The sequence below is a fragment of the Leptodactylus fuscus genome, chromosome 10 (genome assembly GCF_031893055.1).
Source record: "Leptodactylus fuscus isolate aLepFus1 chromosome 10, aLepFus1.hap2, whole genome shotgun sequence".
NCBI lineage: Eukaryota > Metazoa > Chordata > Amphibia > Anura > Leptodactylidae > Leptodactylus > Leptodactylus fuscus.
This window is the reverse complement of record NC_134274.1, coordinates 28,015,949-28,033,012: the sequence shown is the minus strand read 5'-3', so window position 1 is coordinate 28,033,012 and position 17,064 is coordinate 28,015,949. Positions and strand designations below refer to the sequence as shown.

Below are 17,064 nucleotides of genomic sequence, written 5' to 3'. Positions count from 1 at the left end.
CCCTTGCACTCATTCGCAGTCAGGGCTACGGCGGCCCCGGACTGCCAGTGTCCGGAGATGACTCTCAGCCTGCGCTGTGAACAAGCAACACCCCGGCTGCTCCCTCCATCCCTAAGAGCGGGGAACGCATCATCCCCCAGAGCTGCTGCTGCCCGGCCTGCAAGAGTCCGTAGTGCTTGTTCACAGCACAGCGTGAGAGTCATCGACAGATGACTGTCAGCCTGGGCAGCAGCCTTGCTTCCGTGTTGTGGGCATTCTGTGGCTTCCCATCATGCTGAGCAAGGGCCGTTACTAGGCAACCACAGAATGCCGCTGCCTCCTGCTCCGCCATGCCCACAGGCCCCACCCACAAGAAGTTGGTAGTAGATCTTTGGACTTGGTCATGTTATAAAGTAGCTCACATGCTGAAAAGGTGTGAGCACCCCTGGTCTAAAACCTGGACAGTATCAGTAAATTTGCCCCATTATACAATGTATGTCATTTTAGCTTGAGAAATAATAAACTGTATAATAAATCTTCACTGTACTCTGTATAAATAATACCGCGGGTCAGTTTTAAACACAATTTATTTTTGTTTTAAATAATCAACTAGATCATCCAGTGTTTGATTCATACATTGTTATTAGAGCTAGTATCCATGAATGCTGTTTCCATATGAATATAATCAACAAATGAAAAGATTTCACCAAAACCCAAAAAATAAAAATGCCCTTTTAAAACACAGCAGCATTAACAACCTAATATTACACTGCTAGAATGAATACAGATGATTGGCTTTACTGAAAAGAGTCTACATCTTTATAGCCAGTACACAATACAGTAAGGACTTTACATCGTGCTGCCTGCCTAAGATCTAATTTGTTCCTTTTCAGTTTCTTTTTGTGCTTCTTGCTCAAGCACAACTTCATCTTGGAAAAAAAAAAAAAAATCCCAAAAACCTCACTCCATTACCCCCAACCCTTGTAAAAGCAATACAGTGAGTGCTGGGAACTATGCACTACTGTACAATATAGTATTATTTTCCTCTGAAAAGTTCATGAGAGGTTGGCAACAGCAATACGATAAAGGGCTCGTGTGGATAGCTCCGATGTTGGTTTGTGTTCTAGTGTAGCTTTTGCAAAGTTGAACCAAGGCTTAAATCAAAGTAAAGTGAGTGATACATGCACCAAAATATTAATCTGAAGAAAATGATTTGGGATAGCAGAAGTCCCTGTTTTGTTGCGTACTTTTACAGTTTGCAGCAGAATAAAATTTGTGTAAAATCTGCTTGGCTTTGTTTTTTTGTTTTTTTTTCATATACAAACAATTGAATTGATAATATACAAGATTTTGTGAAGACGCACCCAGTATATACCCCATCGGTGAAGTATTGTCGGACACCTATCAGGTTATATGGGTATGTGAGTGATCTTCGGTCGGTAAGTAGTTACCAGGCGGTGCATTATTAACATCAATTGTAGTCTTGTTAGAGTTTTATACAAGTGTCACTTATTTACAGCAAATCCATTGATGATTTATAAAAGAAAATCAAGAGCATTTTAGACCCCGGTTTTTCAGGGTACATGAAAAATAAGGCGAACTGTTGCTTATTTAGTGATTATTGTGTCTTTCACAAGTCCATCCGATGTCATCCTCTTCGGTGGTGTTCCAGCGCCAGGAATATCCAGATGCTTGAAGAGATGGCATTAACAGCATGGTATTTAATATGTACACTGCATTGTAAACTACACACTCCTTGACCCCATCCGAATGAAGGTGATTTCCCATGCTCTGTATAATTGGCTCATGCTAAAATAAAGGTTTCTTGCATAAAAAAAACCCATGCGGTTAATGTGTGGAAGCGGCAAACACACACTTTTTTTGTTTTTCAGTGTTCTTCACTAATTATTTTTTTTCTTCTGAATACTGGCAGTAACCATTCATCCTGTAGGGAAAAGACCAGAGGGTTAGCATGAATGTTCATCCATAAAGCTCTGTTCACACCATCTGCAAAAGCTATGCTGGGTGCATTTTCAGATGTAATTCATTAAGGTTCCAGTATTTTGATGGTATGGATAGTGCTGAAGACTGCACTCATTTTACTTTAAGGGACTTTCAAGGATCAGGATATTTTTGGTCTACGCATAGGGTAGGCCATCAATGTCAGATTCCACCCCTGCTAATCTGCTGTTCGAAGGACCAACAGGACCAGCTCTTCATTGCTTACCATCTGCTATCTATTTAGGAGTGGTGGGGTTACTTCTTGCGCACCTGAATGGGACAAAACTGCAGTACTGCACACCACCACTATTAAGTAAATGAGCATTTAGGTAGATAGAAGCAAACACAGAAAGGACAGCTGATCGGCGGGGGTGCTAAAAAGTCAAATCCCCACTCATTTGGTACTGATGTAAACCAGAGGCACAACTTAAAGCTTCTGGGCAAAATCTATAATGAGACCCCGTCTTAGCATGTGCTATCTAGAATACTGGTGTCGCCCTATATTGTAGAGAGGACTTTGGGCCCCTCAGGTTCTAGGGCCCAGAAGCAATAGCTACCCTGGTGGAAACCCCAAAACCTCAAATATTAAAACAGACTAACATTGTAATATAACACCGTACTGTATGATGCCCTGCTAGTACCATGCACAGGTTCTAATATAATATAGAGATGCCAACGGACCCTGAGTATATAAGAGAGGAAACTATAGATGTAATGTGTGCCATCTGCAGATGTGATGTGGGGTGTTTTATTTATTTATTTATATTTGTTTAATATGAAATTGAACTGTTTGTTCACATCTGCATACGTGATACATTTCCCACAGTTTTAGTAAATTACCATATAACTGTGAGGTTTATACTACAGCATGGTGCCAGGTATTTGTGTCCGTGAAGGTTGCTGACCTTCTAGTACTATATAAAATAAGCTATAACATGAGTTAATACATTATGGTAATCTCCAGCGCCCAGACCTGTAATATTTCATTGTTCTATCTAAATAATTGTACACAACTAACCTGAATCACTATGGTATTAGGAATAACTTTTCTTCTCAATGTGTCTGACTTCCTTCTTGGTCTTCACTTTGTGTCCGTCATTCTAGAATATAAAATAGGAATTGTTATAGATCAAGAAAGAAAAATGAAATAATTTCCCTTTAATTTAAGCCTAAAATTCAAGTATTAACACATAATGGATGTATCTCTTCTCTAGTTTCACCCAATGACTCTAAAGCCAGAGATTTTATAACCCTCCAGAGTGACCTCAGTCAGGACCATTGTAGAGGACCCCTCCCCTTTCAGCAGGGCCCCTAGGTTCTACAAAGACTTAGAGTCCACCCCTGAGAGATCCTTCTCGTCTACACTTATAGATCCTTTGATGGAATTAGATTGTAAAATGAGAAAAGTTAGTACAAACAAAACACATGGGGCAAAAACAAGCTTAGCCCCTGCACAACCAAATGCAGTAAATAAATCTGAAATACAAACCAGCAGTCGCTCAAAAGGTTATAAAAAAAAATAAATAAATTTCAGCAGAACCTCTTTTGTGGAACAAATAAGTTACCCAGAAATACTTACCTGCTAGTCCTGCGCAGCCATATTACTATAGGTATAGATTATTCTGGTATTGGCTGGAAACTATAAGAAGGATCCTGGATCATGTCTAGATCTCTCATTTTAATACTTGATGCTCTGACTGCGTTCTGTTAGACATGACATATGACAAGGATTCTTAATGTATTTCTACCGAGACCTTACCAGCCACAACAAGCCAATATTATTAAATTATCATCTTACAATCTGTCTCCTGTGCCATTATTAGATGAAAATAAGCTTAATTGGAGTCAATTACATTACGAAACCAGAGAAGGTAGTAGTTTGTAGTATATAGGCACTACCTTCCCAGCTGCATGTCTCCTACAACTAGGGGGCGCTCTCAAAGTTTGAGAAACACTAAGGTAAGGCATAACTTAGGTCATTATTAGGAGAGGGCCTTTGTGCAGGTACAGGATAAGGGGTTGCTAGGAGTTTTAATTGTACTTACTCCCACCAGGCATTTGTTTTAGCTGTTTGTGGGGGTCCTGGGCTGGTTGCAAGCTTGGATCACATAATTGGAATCCGTCCCCATTCCTTGGGTCACTCTGCCACCTCCCTCCTCTCAGTTTTTATAGTGCTGTAGGGGCAGAGCCTGGTTCCGATCAAGTGACCTGGTGTTGGAACCAGCCTAGACCCCCACGGTCCAGCTTGAACAAATGCATGGAGGATGTAAGTTAAAGATCTGTACCTTTTGTTATGTAACTGCTAATTTATGTTAGGCCTGTTTCTGATGAGCATACGACACATTTGCGTGTATTACATCCGAAGTTCTAGCCTGACCTGAACTCGTAGCGGGATCTGTCAGGCTGTTAGTCTGCATCATTAGATCCACAGTTGGGCAGTTCTTATCTGGGGGCGCCACTGTGCATTTGCACATATAGTATGTCTACTTTAAAACTAGGCCATGTTTATGTAGGTGGCATTATTAGGTATTTCTGCAGGACTTCTATATTACAAAAATAGATTGAAGTTGACATACTGGCGTGTGTGTGTGTGTGTGTGTGTGTATACTGTAGAGTGAAATTCTGATATTTACTATTACAAATACTGTTGTAATGAATCAGCCATTAATAGCACATATGTTCCGGTGTTAGATAGATCTTGGAAGGTGCTGGCTCTCCTTGTAGAGATCCAGCTGATGTAAGGAGTCTTGCAGGCAATGCTCACTGGAAAACCGTATGCAATTTATCTCTCCTCCAGAAGGTAGAAAACAGTCTGTGTAGTGCCCCCTACAGGTAGATACCATGTAAATCAATGTCAAGACGCAGGATCACAGAGACAGTGCTGTTTACAGATGGGAAATTTAGGTTTGAGGATAGCCCTAGTCAAGCTTCAAGGCTCTTTAATGGGTCGGACATTGGCTTACAGGCTAGCTATGTGTAGAGGGCGCTTGAGACCGTTTTCTTCTTTACGGACGAGAGCTAGTTTGCATAAAATGTTAAATACAAACCAAACCGATTAAACCTGGCAAACACAGCAAGGCATGGTCGCCACAACGAACAGAATTACTTGCCCCAACTGTTACAGTCCCACCAACTTTATCCTCATGTGGAACCACTACCCGTCTTACGACTTTCCGTGTCACCTATGAGAAGCAGGAACATCGACCTTGTATGGAGTTTAAGACACAAAAACTTCACACCACAAAAAGCCGGATATGGGAATACTTCCCAAAGTAACGTAGGACAAAGAAAAAAAAAATTACTTTTCTGGTGATAATGTTGCCTTCTTCATCTGTGTATTGTTCTTCAGTAACAGTTTCGCCGGGAATGTTTTTAACTTCCTCCCCCTAGAGAGTGTCAGATCATTACATCAATCATACATCAATCTTATTCCTAAACACAGCACGCCAGGCATGCAAGGTAGGAGGATAAGAAAACAAGCCTTGGGTACCATGCTACGAGTGGGTGAAACTGGCAAGAAGGAAAGTTTAATATAAATAAACATCTTGTTAGATTTCACGTGTAGTGCAAATTGGAACATCTTCCACCCTACCCTATATATCAGCAAATGTCAGACAATAGGCTCATTGTCGTAATGGAGTCACATAATAGCAATTTCCTGAACATTATTAATAGACATTGACATGTGCTGTTGGGACATTAACTGCAGTCTGTACCATGTACATACACGCACATAGAAAATCTTTGTTTATGTAGATATAAATGACCAGATCAGGTCTTTTTGCCCAGAGATATTATGGAGAAGATAATATATACCTAGTGGACCCCATTATAATCAATGAGGTCCTTCAGGATCCATTGTTGTTCATCATTTGACAGCTCTGTTAGGCTATGTTCACACTATTGTTACTGTGGTCCATAGATTTCACCCTTTATAGGATGACAGCACAGGACATTAATGGTGGAAGCACAACAGACATTGAAAAATAGTGTGAACCTACTCTTATACTGTTTAATCTGTTCTTCAGGTCGTATGACTGAGCAGAAGAGCAGATTATACAATGCTGATGTGAATGCTCTCCTAGGCTTCTCCTGCTATATTATATAACTTTAGTAGGAGTAAAGTATAAATTGTCGGAGCCAGATGACAGCAGGCTTTTAGAGAAGTATTCTCTTCCAGGATGTTTATGACACACTGTATCACCAGGTTATCCTACAAATGTTAGGCATATGACGATCCCACCTCTGTGACTTGCTCCAATTTTGGTTGGCTCAGCTGTTATTGTTATGCTAAAATGGCCACCTCTTCATTCTCTGAGACCATGGCACCAATTGTCACGGTGAGTCAGGGGAATCCTGTTCTGAGGTGAGCCCAAGAGGTGATATCTGCATCTATTAGATATCTCTAGCATATGCACTGAATAGGTCTATGATAAGAATAACCCCCTAAGGTTAGAGGGGCTTAACAGATTGTCCAAAATAAGAGTCTTTTATTTCCTGAAACTATATAACTCTTGCCCATGGACGGTATCTAGCAGTTCTGCTATATCGCTTGAATACCAAACACCGTTAATGAGCGAGACGGACATTGTCAAAAACTAAGAGAAGGCTTGTTTAGTTGTTGGGCACAATCTCGGTAAATGTGTTCTCAAACTGTATGAAGTGACAAGAAGTGGCTATACCACTAATCCTTAATAAAGTACTACGGCTCCTTCAGAGTTTTTCTTCCATGCACAGTGACGCTCCTGCCCACCCACTGTGACAGAATCTTTAACACAACCCCATTTACTAAAATTATGTGACACTGCAGTACCCTGCAAAGTAGATGGCTGGGAGTGGCTCTGTGCTAGAGAAATACTGAATGGGTCTCAGCCCTTCAATTCTCTGGATCAGCAGCAGTCCCGGAGGGTGGATGTATCTTAGAGTAATACTATCAGCACATGAAGTGGGTACATGACTAGATATTACTCATCTAGAGACATCTGAAAGTAGATGTGAAGAATACATTTTACAACTGGAGGCATAAACAGTTAATATGTGTGACACTGGAATCCAATTATGTTCAATAGTGGTTTAGCCCAATGTGTTTGTAAATTGTAAGATTTTTTTTTTCTTCCAGTCCTCTGGACATCTTACAAGCCACACAAACATGCATAGAAGCTAAGGTTTAGATCTTGATAAGTCTGCCTTCTGATATCCAGGCACAAAAGGCGAAGCCTTCAATAAACCAAACTGAACAAAAGCAATAAAGGCGGGAGAACAGAGCTCTTTGTATCGCAGGGAAATAGGGTCATAAAAGGAATCAATAGGGCAAGGATGATGTTTCTTTATCCCATAATGTATGCGTTCAATCTTTGCCCATAATTCCTCAAAACCATAAAGCACCAGATTCTGCTCCATGCCAAAATCACACGTCCTAATATAGTTGTCACGGGATGGTTAGAGTCCGGCAATAGGCAATGTGTAATATATATTTCATGTGGAATGTATTCTCTAACCTGTTGTAAACATCAGTGTGTAGTTGGCTGATTCGGGTCTAGTGTGTTAGCACATTGTATGCAAATACCTCTAACTAGTGAGGACAATGGGTGGAGATAATCTGATCAGTGTCTCCAAGAAGATGTTGGATGGTGCATTGTCCATAGTAGACAGGGAGTCTGCTCTCCTTGGTATAGGTGAGGGGGGAAGGATCTGTGACTCAGCCCTTCCCACCCACAGATATAGGTGTAACAGTTTTAGTATATAGTTGTAGCTGGAGTTAGTATGTGTTAGCCGGCCTGTGCACAGCTCTGCAGAGAGCCAGGACTTAGTTACAGGACCAAGAACCCAAAGTTATCATTGGATTGTGACTTCTGTGGACTTATTGTTATTACGGTTGATGTGACCGCCGCCGGCTACTAACTTTGTGGATTACAATAAATTGCTGTTGTCTCCCGACCTCTTGCGTCCGTGTTGATTCAAAAGACCATCCGGAGGAAGACGTATACTTTTGCTCCGTTACAACTGGTTGGCAGCGGTGGGATCAACAGCGGACAGCGAGATGGACTACAGCAGCTCAGCGATTAATGGAGCCACAACCTCAGAATACAGGAACTGGACTATGGCAAGTCTACAAGTAAGGGCCCGGGAACTAAACCTGAGTTACCAGGGAAGAACGAAAGATCAACTGATCGAGGCACTGGAGGAGATGACCCTGCAAAGCGACCATGAGGAGGGCTGCCCCCAGGAGACTGGAGAGATACGGGAGTGGCAGGTACAGACCCAAAAGAGCAGATGGGTTGTTTTGTATGAGGAGGAATTGGCAGTGCTGGGGCTAGGAGCAACTGCGGAGCAAAGGAGTAGAGCATTACAGAGGGCTCAGGAAACGGAGAAGGAGGAACAGAGAATGGCGCATGAAAAGGAAAGAATGGCGCATGAAATGCGAATGGCTGAGATAACTACGCGGAATTATAATCAAACGCCGACCCCCAGCCCAACAGTGAGAGAACCACCATATGTCTCCCATAAACACTTCAAGACCTTTGATGAAGCGGCTGGGGATGTTGATGGATATTTTCAGGACTTCGAACACCAGTGCCACCTGATGGAAGTCCCAGAGAAGGATTGGGTCCGGTATCTGGTGGGGCACCTACGAGATGGGGCTGCGGAAGCTCTCAGAGCCATGGACCCTAGTGATCAGCGGGACTATGAGGCCATTAAAAGAGCGGTGCAGAAGTATTATGCAGTCACTCCAGAGACCTACCGAGTTCAATTCCGCTCTTTGTCTTACAATGGGGGAAGCTCCTTCCACATGTTCGCCCACAAGTTGAAGCAAGCATGCAAGCGCTGGCTAGAAGGAGAGGAGGCTGTCACAGTCGATAAGATCCTCCAAGTCATACTTAAGGAACAGTTCTTTTCCCAGTGCCCCGCTGAGATCCGTGAGTGGGTGCTGGAACGGAACCCAGCCACAGTGGAGCAAGCTGCTTCCCTTGCAGATGAGGGCCTGACCATCAAGCCGCAGTGGAAGAGGTTGTTTGCAGAGGAGCGGAAAACTACCACAGTCTGCCAGACACCCTTCAGCCAGCCACCCACCTTTCGTGCCCGGCCTCAGGATTACAATTCCCCCTCTACCCCTGCCCCAGCCCATTGGCCTCCAGCTATGAACAACCCTGTCCCTAGACAACGACCTACTGGAAGAATGCTAGAGCGCAGATGTTTTGGGTGCGGGCGGCCTGGACATTTGCAAGCTAGTTGCCCTGTTAACATGGGGGCACGGGCCACCGTGGCATCCCGGCCTATTCACTACCTGGGAACCACCCCTAGGACAGAAAGTTTGGCCCCATTTCCAGATGACTCCATGAATGACCCATCTGTTCCACCTCCAGGGGTCTATGGGATTCAGCCTTCTGCCACACATCCCGCAAACCCTCAGCGGAAGCACTTGCAGGAGGTCCTACTGGATGGCCGAACAGTTGTTGGATTCCGGGACTCGGGAGCTTTCCTAACGGTAGCGGACCCCCGAGTGGTTCGACCCGAGGCCCTAGAGGAGGGCCCTGGCATTTCTATCGAGTTGGCAGGAGGTACTCGGAGACGTATTCCTAAAGCTACCGTGGAACTCGACTATGGTTATGGACCAAAACGATGCACAATTGGTGTGATGAGCGGGCTGCCGGCCGATGTTCTGTTAGGCAACGATGTTGGAAATCTACAGTGCCACTTTGTGGGAGCAGTGACCCGAAGCCAAGCTCAGAGAGACGCCAACATGGATCGACCGGATTTTCTGCCAGATGCCAGCCCTTCAAACCTACAACTTTACCATTCAGTACCGCCGAGGGAACCAACACCAGAACGCAGATGGGTTATCCCGGCAGGAGGACATATGAGCTATAGAGACTGATGTGCATTCCCCAATTTACCTGTGTAGGCCAATTGTGTCATGCACATGTTTTGAGAGGGGGAGGGGTTGTCACGGGATGGTTAGAGTCCGGCAATAGGCAATGTGTAATATATATTTCATGTGGAATGTATTCTCTAACCTGTTGTAAACATCAGTGTGTAGTTGGCTGATTCGGGTCTAGTGTGTTAGCACATTGTATGCAAATACCTCTAACTAGTGAGGACAATGGGTGGAGATAATCTGATCAGTGTCTCCAAGAAGATGTTGGATCGTTCATTGTCCATAGTAGACAGGGAGTCTGCTCTCCTTGGTATAGGTGAGGGGGGAAGGATCTGTGACTCAGCCCTTCCCACCCACAGATATAGGTGTAACAGTTTTAGTATATAGTTGTAGCTGGAGTTAGTATGTGTTAGCCGGCCTGTGCACAGCTCTGCAGAGAGCCAGGACTTAGTTACAGGACCAAGAACCCAAAGTTATCATTGGATTGTGACTTCTGTGGACTTATTGTTATTACGGTTGATGTGACCGCCGCCGGCTACTAACTTTGTGGATTACAATAAATTGCTGTTGTCTCCCGACCTCTTGCGTCCGTGTTGATTCAAAAGACCATCCGGAGGAAGACGTATACTTTTGCTCCGTTACAATAGTTACTTTTTTTTTTTTTTTTTTTTTTAAATGTAGATTGTGAACACCACATAGATAGAAAATTTTTAGACACTCGTTTGTATATTGACCCATAATACAATGGAGCAGAAATAAAAAAATATATAAAAAGTTTAAGATGGGCATATATCACCGCCAATGATGTATGCAGGGTAAAGCCTTAGTTGTCAGGGGCTATATTAACATAACATTGTTATATAACATGCTTGTGAGAAACATCCAAGCTGTCAGAGCCAAAAACTCATGCTGGAGCCAGTGCCGGGAGTCAGCTGTACTCGATACCTTATAGATGAGCCGTCGCCGAGTAATTTTTGTAGTGATTCTTCGTTCCTCATCTGAGCTTGACTCACTCTCATATTCACTAGAGTCACTAGAATCCTGATAAATGCATTTTAGGCATGTTTTACGAGAAAACTTAAAAGAAAAAGAAATATTTTTATCTACGAAGCCAGAAAATGACATTCAAGACTTCGCGTGAACACTGACATTGTAGCTGTTCTTTGGTGGTTAGTTGTGTAAGCCTTTGAAACACTATGGGGGAATTTATCATATGTTTTACGCCAGTTTCTGGCATAAAATCTAAGATAAAAGTTGCCAATTTAGCGCACTATTGTGGTTAGTGGTCTATACCATTTCTAGGTCACGTTGGAGATTACGTTACACTATCAGATTTGGTCAGTGAGTAATAATACTACATTATTTAGCTTGTGAGTATTGGAGTGAGTATACTTTAAATATATATTGCAGGTTAGTGCCACCATTTTAAAGCCTGCTATACTCTTATAAAAAGTTGCCAGTGCATGTATAAGATCTGGCATACAATAGTGCCAATTTGACAGACTGTTGGCATCAATGACTACAGTATCCTGCAATAGTGTCTCTATCAGTTGAAGAGGAAGTAACAAACCTGTGTCCGTAGCTGGGGTCACCCCATGTACCCACTAGGGTATATATACTACAGCGTCAGGAACTTTTTTTTATAGTGTTTTTTTTAGTATGTTAAATAAATATGTATGTTGCTTACACAGTTTTGATTAGATGGGGGGGTTTGTTATACATACCCTGACTTATGGGTAATTCTGGCCATATAGTCTACAGTAGTTACAAGGCACTGAACAGCAAACTGATGTAAGAAAATGTAACTTGTAATGCAATGTAGCCCTGAGCATTTCTTAATATTAGCTGAGCTGTGGGGTGTGACTGTTGACAAGCTGTCGACTGGTTCCAAAAGCAACACGTACAATTCTGAAGGCAGCTTTGAACTATAATGTATGAGTCAGGATTAGTGCTAGGAGAGTAAAGTGTTTCTAAAGTTCTTCATCTTTCATGTAGGTTATAAGTATATCTATATTATTTTAAATGGCTTAGGATAAAGACAGGCCGAGTGCTTTCCTGAATCCAGTGTCTTGTGAGAAGTTCTGCGTTGTTGACTTTTTTTTTTTTACAAGGTTATGAAGAAATATCTGTGGTATTAATATATTGTTGCTAGTCTACTTGTGGTCAGACACAATATTTCAGTATATACAAGTTATGCAACAACTCAGTTGGACTGTACCTTTTCAGAAGACGTTCCTTCTTCTACATGGGCTGAAGGCTTGGATTTTCCTTCTTCCATGCCAGTCCGTTTTGCACTAATGGGTAATGAGCTCTTATGCTCTCCTATTCCTGACTTGCTTGTCATCTCTCTTTGATGTCCCGTCGATGGTGTTGTCTGTTCCACTTTGCCTTGGAGTGTTTTTGGTTTCTGTCTTTCATTCATTTTCACAGTTTCTTTCTCCGGACCACTGGAACTCGTCTTACCTTCTGTTAAAGACTCAGAAGGGCTAACATTAGATCCCAGTCTTCCTACTTCTCCCTTGAGATATGAGGTAATTGACTCATGGCTAGAAAATTGAAAAGAAATTAAGACGTAAAAGATGTGTAATGCAATGCTGTGTACAGTCCAAATACAGAAATGGCATATTATTTAATCTTTTGTGAGAAGGTGACAGGCAGAGTGCTGGAGTGCCTTTATATCTCCCCCAGGTTTCTGACCTATGTGTGGTCCAGGGTGGGTCTTGAATAGGACTCAGCCCAGGTGTAGGTCCCAGGCTCATTGATGGGCCATGAAAGGCGGCAGAGCCTACACTTCAGGGCAGATCCTGGGAGCGAGAGGAGGCGCCTGGGTCTGTCCTGACACTGTGAGTCTGGTGAGACTGTGCTTTTTGTTGATATGTGTGGCTGATGTACAGATAGTACTTCTTGTCTAGTGAGTACTCAGACGAGCAGGGTTTTATTTCACACTGCTTTGCCTGAAGTTAAGGCTGTATTTTGTTTTGCTCATTTTCTGCCTGACGGGAAGGCTTATTTATTTTGCTAGGTTTTTTTTTGTTTGTTTTTTTAATAAACCTGTTTGCTACAGCTTTTGTGTCCCTATCTCTGACTGGTTGGGTCCGCCCCATTGCTGCTACAGAGCTACTTTCCCCACACTTTATAAACAAGGATGCCTTGGAGAGCAGAATTATAGACAGTACTCTTATATATGATTTACGTTAAAAGTAGTCTGTTATCACCAAAATCGTGTCTAAACACATCATTTTTTTGTGTGTGTGTAATTATAATCTGGCTGCTGATAAAATCTTTAAGTTCCATGCAAATGTGCTGGTGATCTGCCTGGAGCACCTTTCTTAGCCTATGGTCACGGCACACTAGGACCTGTCAATCTTTGTTAGATGGTGGTACAATACAATCAAACTTTAAAGGCAGAGTCCCACATAGTGTAAGTGCTGTGATTTTGCCATGGTGTTTTACAGTCCCTGCAAAGTGGATGGGATTCTGGCTAATCCCATCCACACATTGCAGATAATAATTCACAGTGGAAATGCTGCGAATCAGAGCATGTCGATTATATCTACAGACACGCTGGCGGTTTCCGTATAGGTATAATAGAAGCAGAAAGCCAGCAGAGGAAAACTCTGTGTACTTTCTTGTGAAAACCAGTGCTTTTTGGCTGCGGCCCACTGTGTAGGGGCCTCTCCTAATAGACATTTGTAAATTTACAATTCACCAAAGATATGTTCAGCAAACCAGTGTATATAAAATATAACTTTTACTTCATATTCAAATAAAATGAGTATTACTATGAGTAAGGGACGCAACAACATGTCCTGAAATGCGTAAGCTGTGGTATCTTCTTTTTTCTTGCTCCTGGAACATGTAAGATGTTTCTGTTTTATCTGAATATGAAGTAAAAGTTATATTTTATATACACTGGTTTGCTGGACATATCTTGAATGTGAATTGTGGATGTCATTAGCCCTATACAGTCCTGGGCTTGTCCTGTGCAAACCACAGAGGTTCACATCGGCGCTAGATGCAGCGGTTTTCATTTGCATGATTTGTACATTTAGCCCTTTTTTGTGTTAGAAGGACTTTTCAACAACATGAGCACTCTTACTTTCATTATTTGCTCCTTCTCCAATCTCACATTTATGTGCTGTTCCATACTCTGAATAACACGCATTAGCTTTTAATTAGATTTTTTTTTTTTTTGCCAAAAGTCAGAAATGGATATTTTGTAATGTTTTCCATTCCATTTGAATCCACTTCCGGTTTTGACAGTCTGAGATCTTGTGATATGTACAAGGTATAGCGCATTGCAAATACCCTGTCCGTCCTTACTGCAATAAATAATAGACTGCTCCATTGAGATTATTCATGTACAAGGGGTAGTTTGGGACATACCTGTCATCCAGTCGCTCTAACAGGTCACTATTGAGTTTCCGCTCAGACGTTGATTGTTCCACATGAACACTTGAGGCTTCTGTGTGCCAACCTGCAATTGAAGACATCTCTTGTTCTGCTTGTTCAACATTTTTGAGGATGGCCTGCACCTTCTCCTCAGTCATCTCCTCTGATTCAATCTCTTCCAGATGAAGATGCTTAAACAATAATTTAAGCCTTTCTTCAGTGATCTCCTCCTCAGGACCAGATGGATCTCTCTCAAGCCGATCAGTCTCTTCTGCTCTCTCAACCAGTTTCTGTTCTTTGTACTGAACAGACTTCTCAACTTCAATGTAGCTACCTTCATTTTGGGGTTCATCATACAACTTAACGTCTTCAAATTTCACTCGATGAATGGGCATTTGATAAGAAGCATCAGGACTGTGAATTAAATAGTCCGGTCTGCTGTCCTCTAGAGAGGTGTCTTCTGCCACCACCACGGGTGGTGCAGGTGAGAGATCTCCATTTCCCTGTTGAGTTACTAACACATCACTTAGTCTACTAGGAGTTCTAAGGGGAGACTCTACACTAGAATTATCGCTAAAGAAATCATCTTGTTGGAAGGGGGTAGGAGGCACATAACGCAAACCAGTGGGAGTTTCCAGTTCCACTTGAATGGTAGGATAACCTGAGGAAAACAGTACACTGACCTGAATGAAATGGATTATGAAACAACAAAAATAAATTACAGTACAAAGCATGCTTAGCAATATGATATGATATAATGATTGAATACACGGATCATGCAATGATATGCTAAAATGAAGCACTATGATTCAGAATGGTGATAACATTAGTCTGTATGCTGACATCTTCCCACATATTTAGGTTCTTATACAAGTATAATTTTTTTTGGTCTAATTTTGTTTGTGAATGGAATAGACCAGTGTATCTGGAAATGAAAATCTTCCACACTGGCGTAACAGAGCTACAGAGCATTGTGAAGCAAGAAGCTAAATCTAAAGGGAAGAAATGGTACAGGAAAGGTCCTCTATAAGAATATTTCAGGTATAGTAACAATAAGTGGATGAGTAGAGTGTGATGAGTAAGGTGATCTCGGAGAGTGAAGAGAATTCGTTGTCATGGGTAAGATCAGAAACACTGAGAAAAAGAAAAAGAAATAGTAAGCCATGAAGTACATAGATACATTAGTAATGGCCACAGTCATGTTACACAGTGAATAGACAGTACAATGGATGCCACGTATATTGTAAAAGAATCAAAGCTGCAAAAGGGCATCTGTCACTATCATGCCATTTCTTGGATCTGTTTGCAAAATAATTTTCGAGTTATATTTTTTACAAGGGATACTTTGTTCAAATGATTATCTTAAAATTTAATATTAGAGTTTTTTTGACAGTCCGTATTACTAGACTATCAAATGAATGGAGGAGCCAAACAGCACTCGTATATGTGGCTCTCTGGAGAAACACTTCAACGGTCCTTTAGATTTTAAAAATTTTACAAAATATGACCAAACACTTAGTATTCAGTATATGTTGTAAAATAATACAATAATTATAGAATAATATTGTTTCTAGAGATGAGCGAACACTAAAATGTTCGAGGTTCGAAATTCGATTCGAACAGCCGCTCACTGTTCGAGTGTTCGAATGGGTTTCGAACCCCATTATAGTCTATGGGGAACATAAACTCGTTAAGGGGGAAACCCAAATTCGTGTCTGGAGGGTCACCAAGTCCACTATGACACCCCAGGAAATGATACCAACACCCTGGAATGACACTGGGACAGCAGGGGAAGCATGTCTGGGGGCATAAAAGTCACTTTATTTCATGGAAATCCCTGTCAGTTTGCGATTTTCGCAAGCTAACTTTTCCCCATAGAAATGCATTGGCCAGTGCTGATTGGCCAGAGTACGGAACTCGACCAATCAGCGCTGGCTCTGCTGGAGGAGGCGGAGTCTAAGATAGCTCCACACCAGTCTCCATTCAGGTCCGACCTTAGACTCCGCCTCCTCCGGCAGAGCCAGCGCTGATTGGCCGAAGGCTGGCCAATGCATTCCTATGCGAATGCAGACTTAGCAGTGCTGAGTCAGTTTTGCTCAACTACACATCTGATGCACACTCGGCACTGCTACATCAGATGTAGCAATCTGATGTAGCAGAGCCGAGGGTGCACTAGAACCCCTGTGCAAACTCAGTTCACGCTAATAGAATGCATTGGCCAGCGCTGATTGGCCAATGCATTCTATTAGCCCGATGAAGTAGAGCTGAATGTGTGTGCTAAGCACACACATTCAGCACTGCTTCATCAAGCCAATACAATGCATTAGCCAGTGCTGATTGGCCAGAGTACGGAATTCGGCCAATCAGCGCTGGCTCTGCTGGAGGAGGCGGAGTCTAAGATCGCTCCACACCAGTCTCCATTCAGGTCCGACCTTAGACTCCGCCTCCTCCGGCAGAGCCAGCGCTGATTGGCCGAAGGCTGGCCAATGCATTCCTATGCGAATGCAGACTTAGCAGTGCTGAGTCAGTTTTGCTCAACTACACATCTGATGCACACTCGGCACTGCTACATCAGATGTAGCAATCTGATGTAGCAGAGCCGAGGGTGCACTAGAACCCCTGTGCAAACTCAGTTCACGCTAATAGAATGCATTGGCCAGCGCTGATTGGCCAATGCATTCTATTAGCCCGATGAAGTAGAGCTGAATGTGTGTGCTAAGCACACACATTCAGCACTGCTTCATCAAGCCAATACAATGCATTAGCCAGTGCTGATTGGCCAGAGTACGGAATTCGGCCAATCAGCACTGGCTCTG

The 17,064-nt window shown here is 42.5% G+C and overlaps 1 protein-coding gene across 13 annotated transcripts in view; it reads right to left on the bottom strand.

Moving 5' to 3' along the window:
* Window positions 1-548: 548 nt before the first annotated feature.
* Window positions 549-17,064, bottom strand: part of ANK3 (ankyrin 3) — a 436,797-nt gene continuing 420,281 nt past the window's right edge. For 11 of the 13 annotated variants that reach the window (XM_075257454.1, XM_075257455.1, XM_075257456.1 and 8 more), the window contains 7 exons: window positions 14,243-14,909; window positions 12,075-12,402; window positions 10,802-10,933; window positions 5,283-5,366; window positions 5,091-5,162; window positions 2,999-3,080; window positions 549-1,924 (listed from right to left, as the gene is read on the bottom strand). In XM_075257454.1, the coding sequence (XP_075113555.1) occupies window positions 3,015-3,080; window positions 5,091-5,162; window positions 5,283-5,366; window positions 10,802-10,933; window positions 12,075-12,402; window positions 14,243-14,909 (1,349 nt within the window). In that variant the 3' untranslated portion in view covers window positions 549-1,924; window positions 2,999-3,014. The remainder of the gene's footprint in view (window positions 1,925-2,998; window positions 3,081-5,090; window positions 5,163-5,282; window positions 5,367-10,801; window positions 10,934-12,074; window positions 12,403-14,242; window positions 14,910-17,064) is intronic. The other 2 variants (XM_075257464.1, XM_075257453.1) reach the window with 2 other exon arrangements.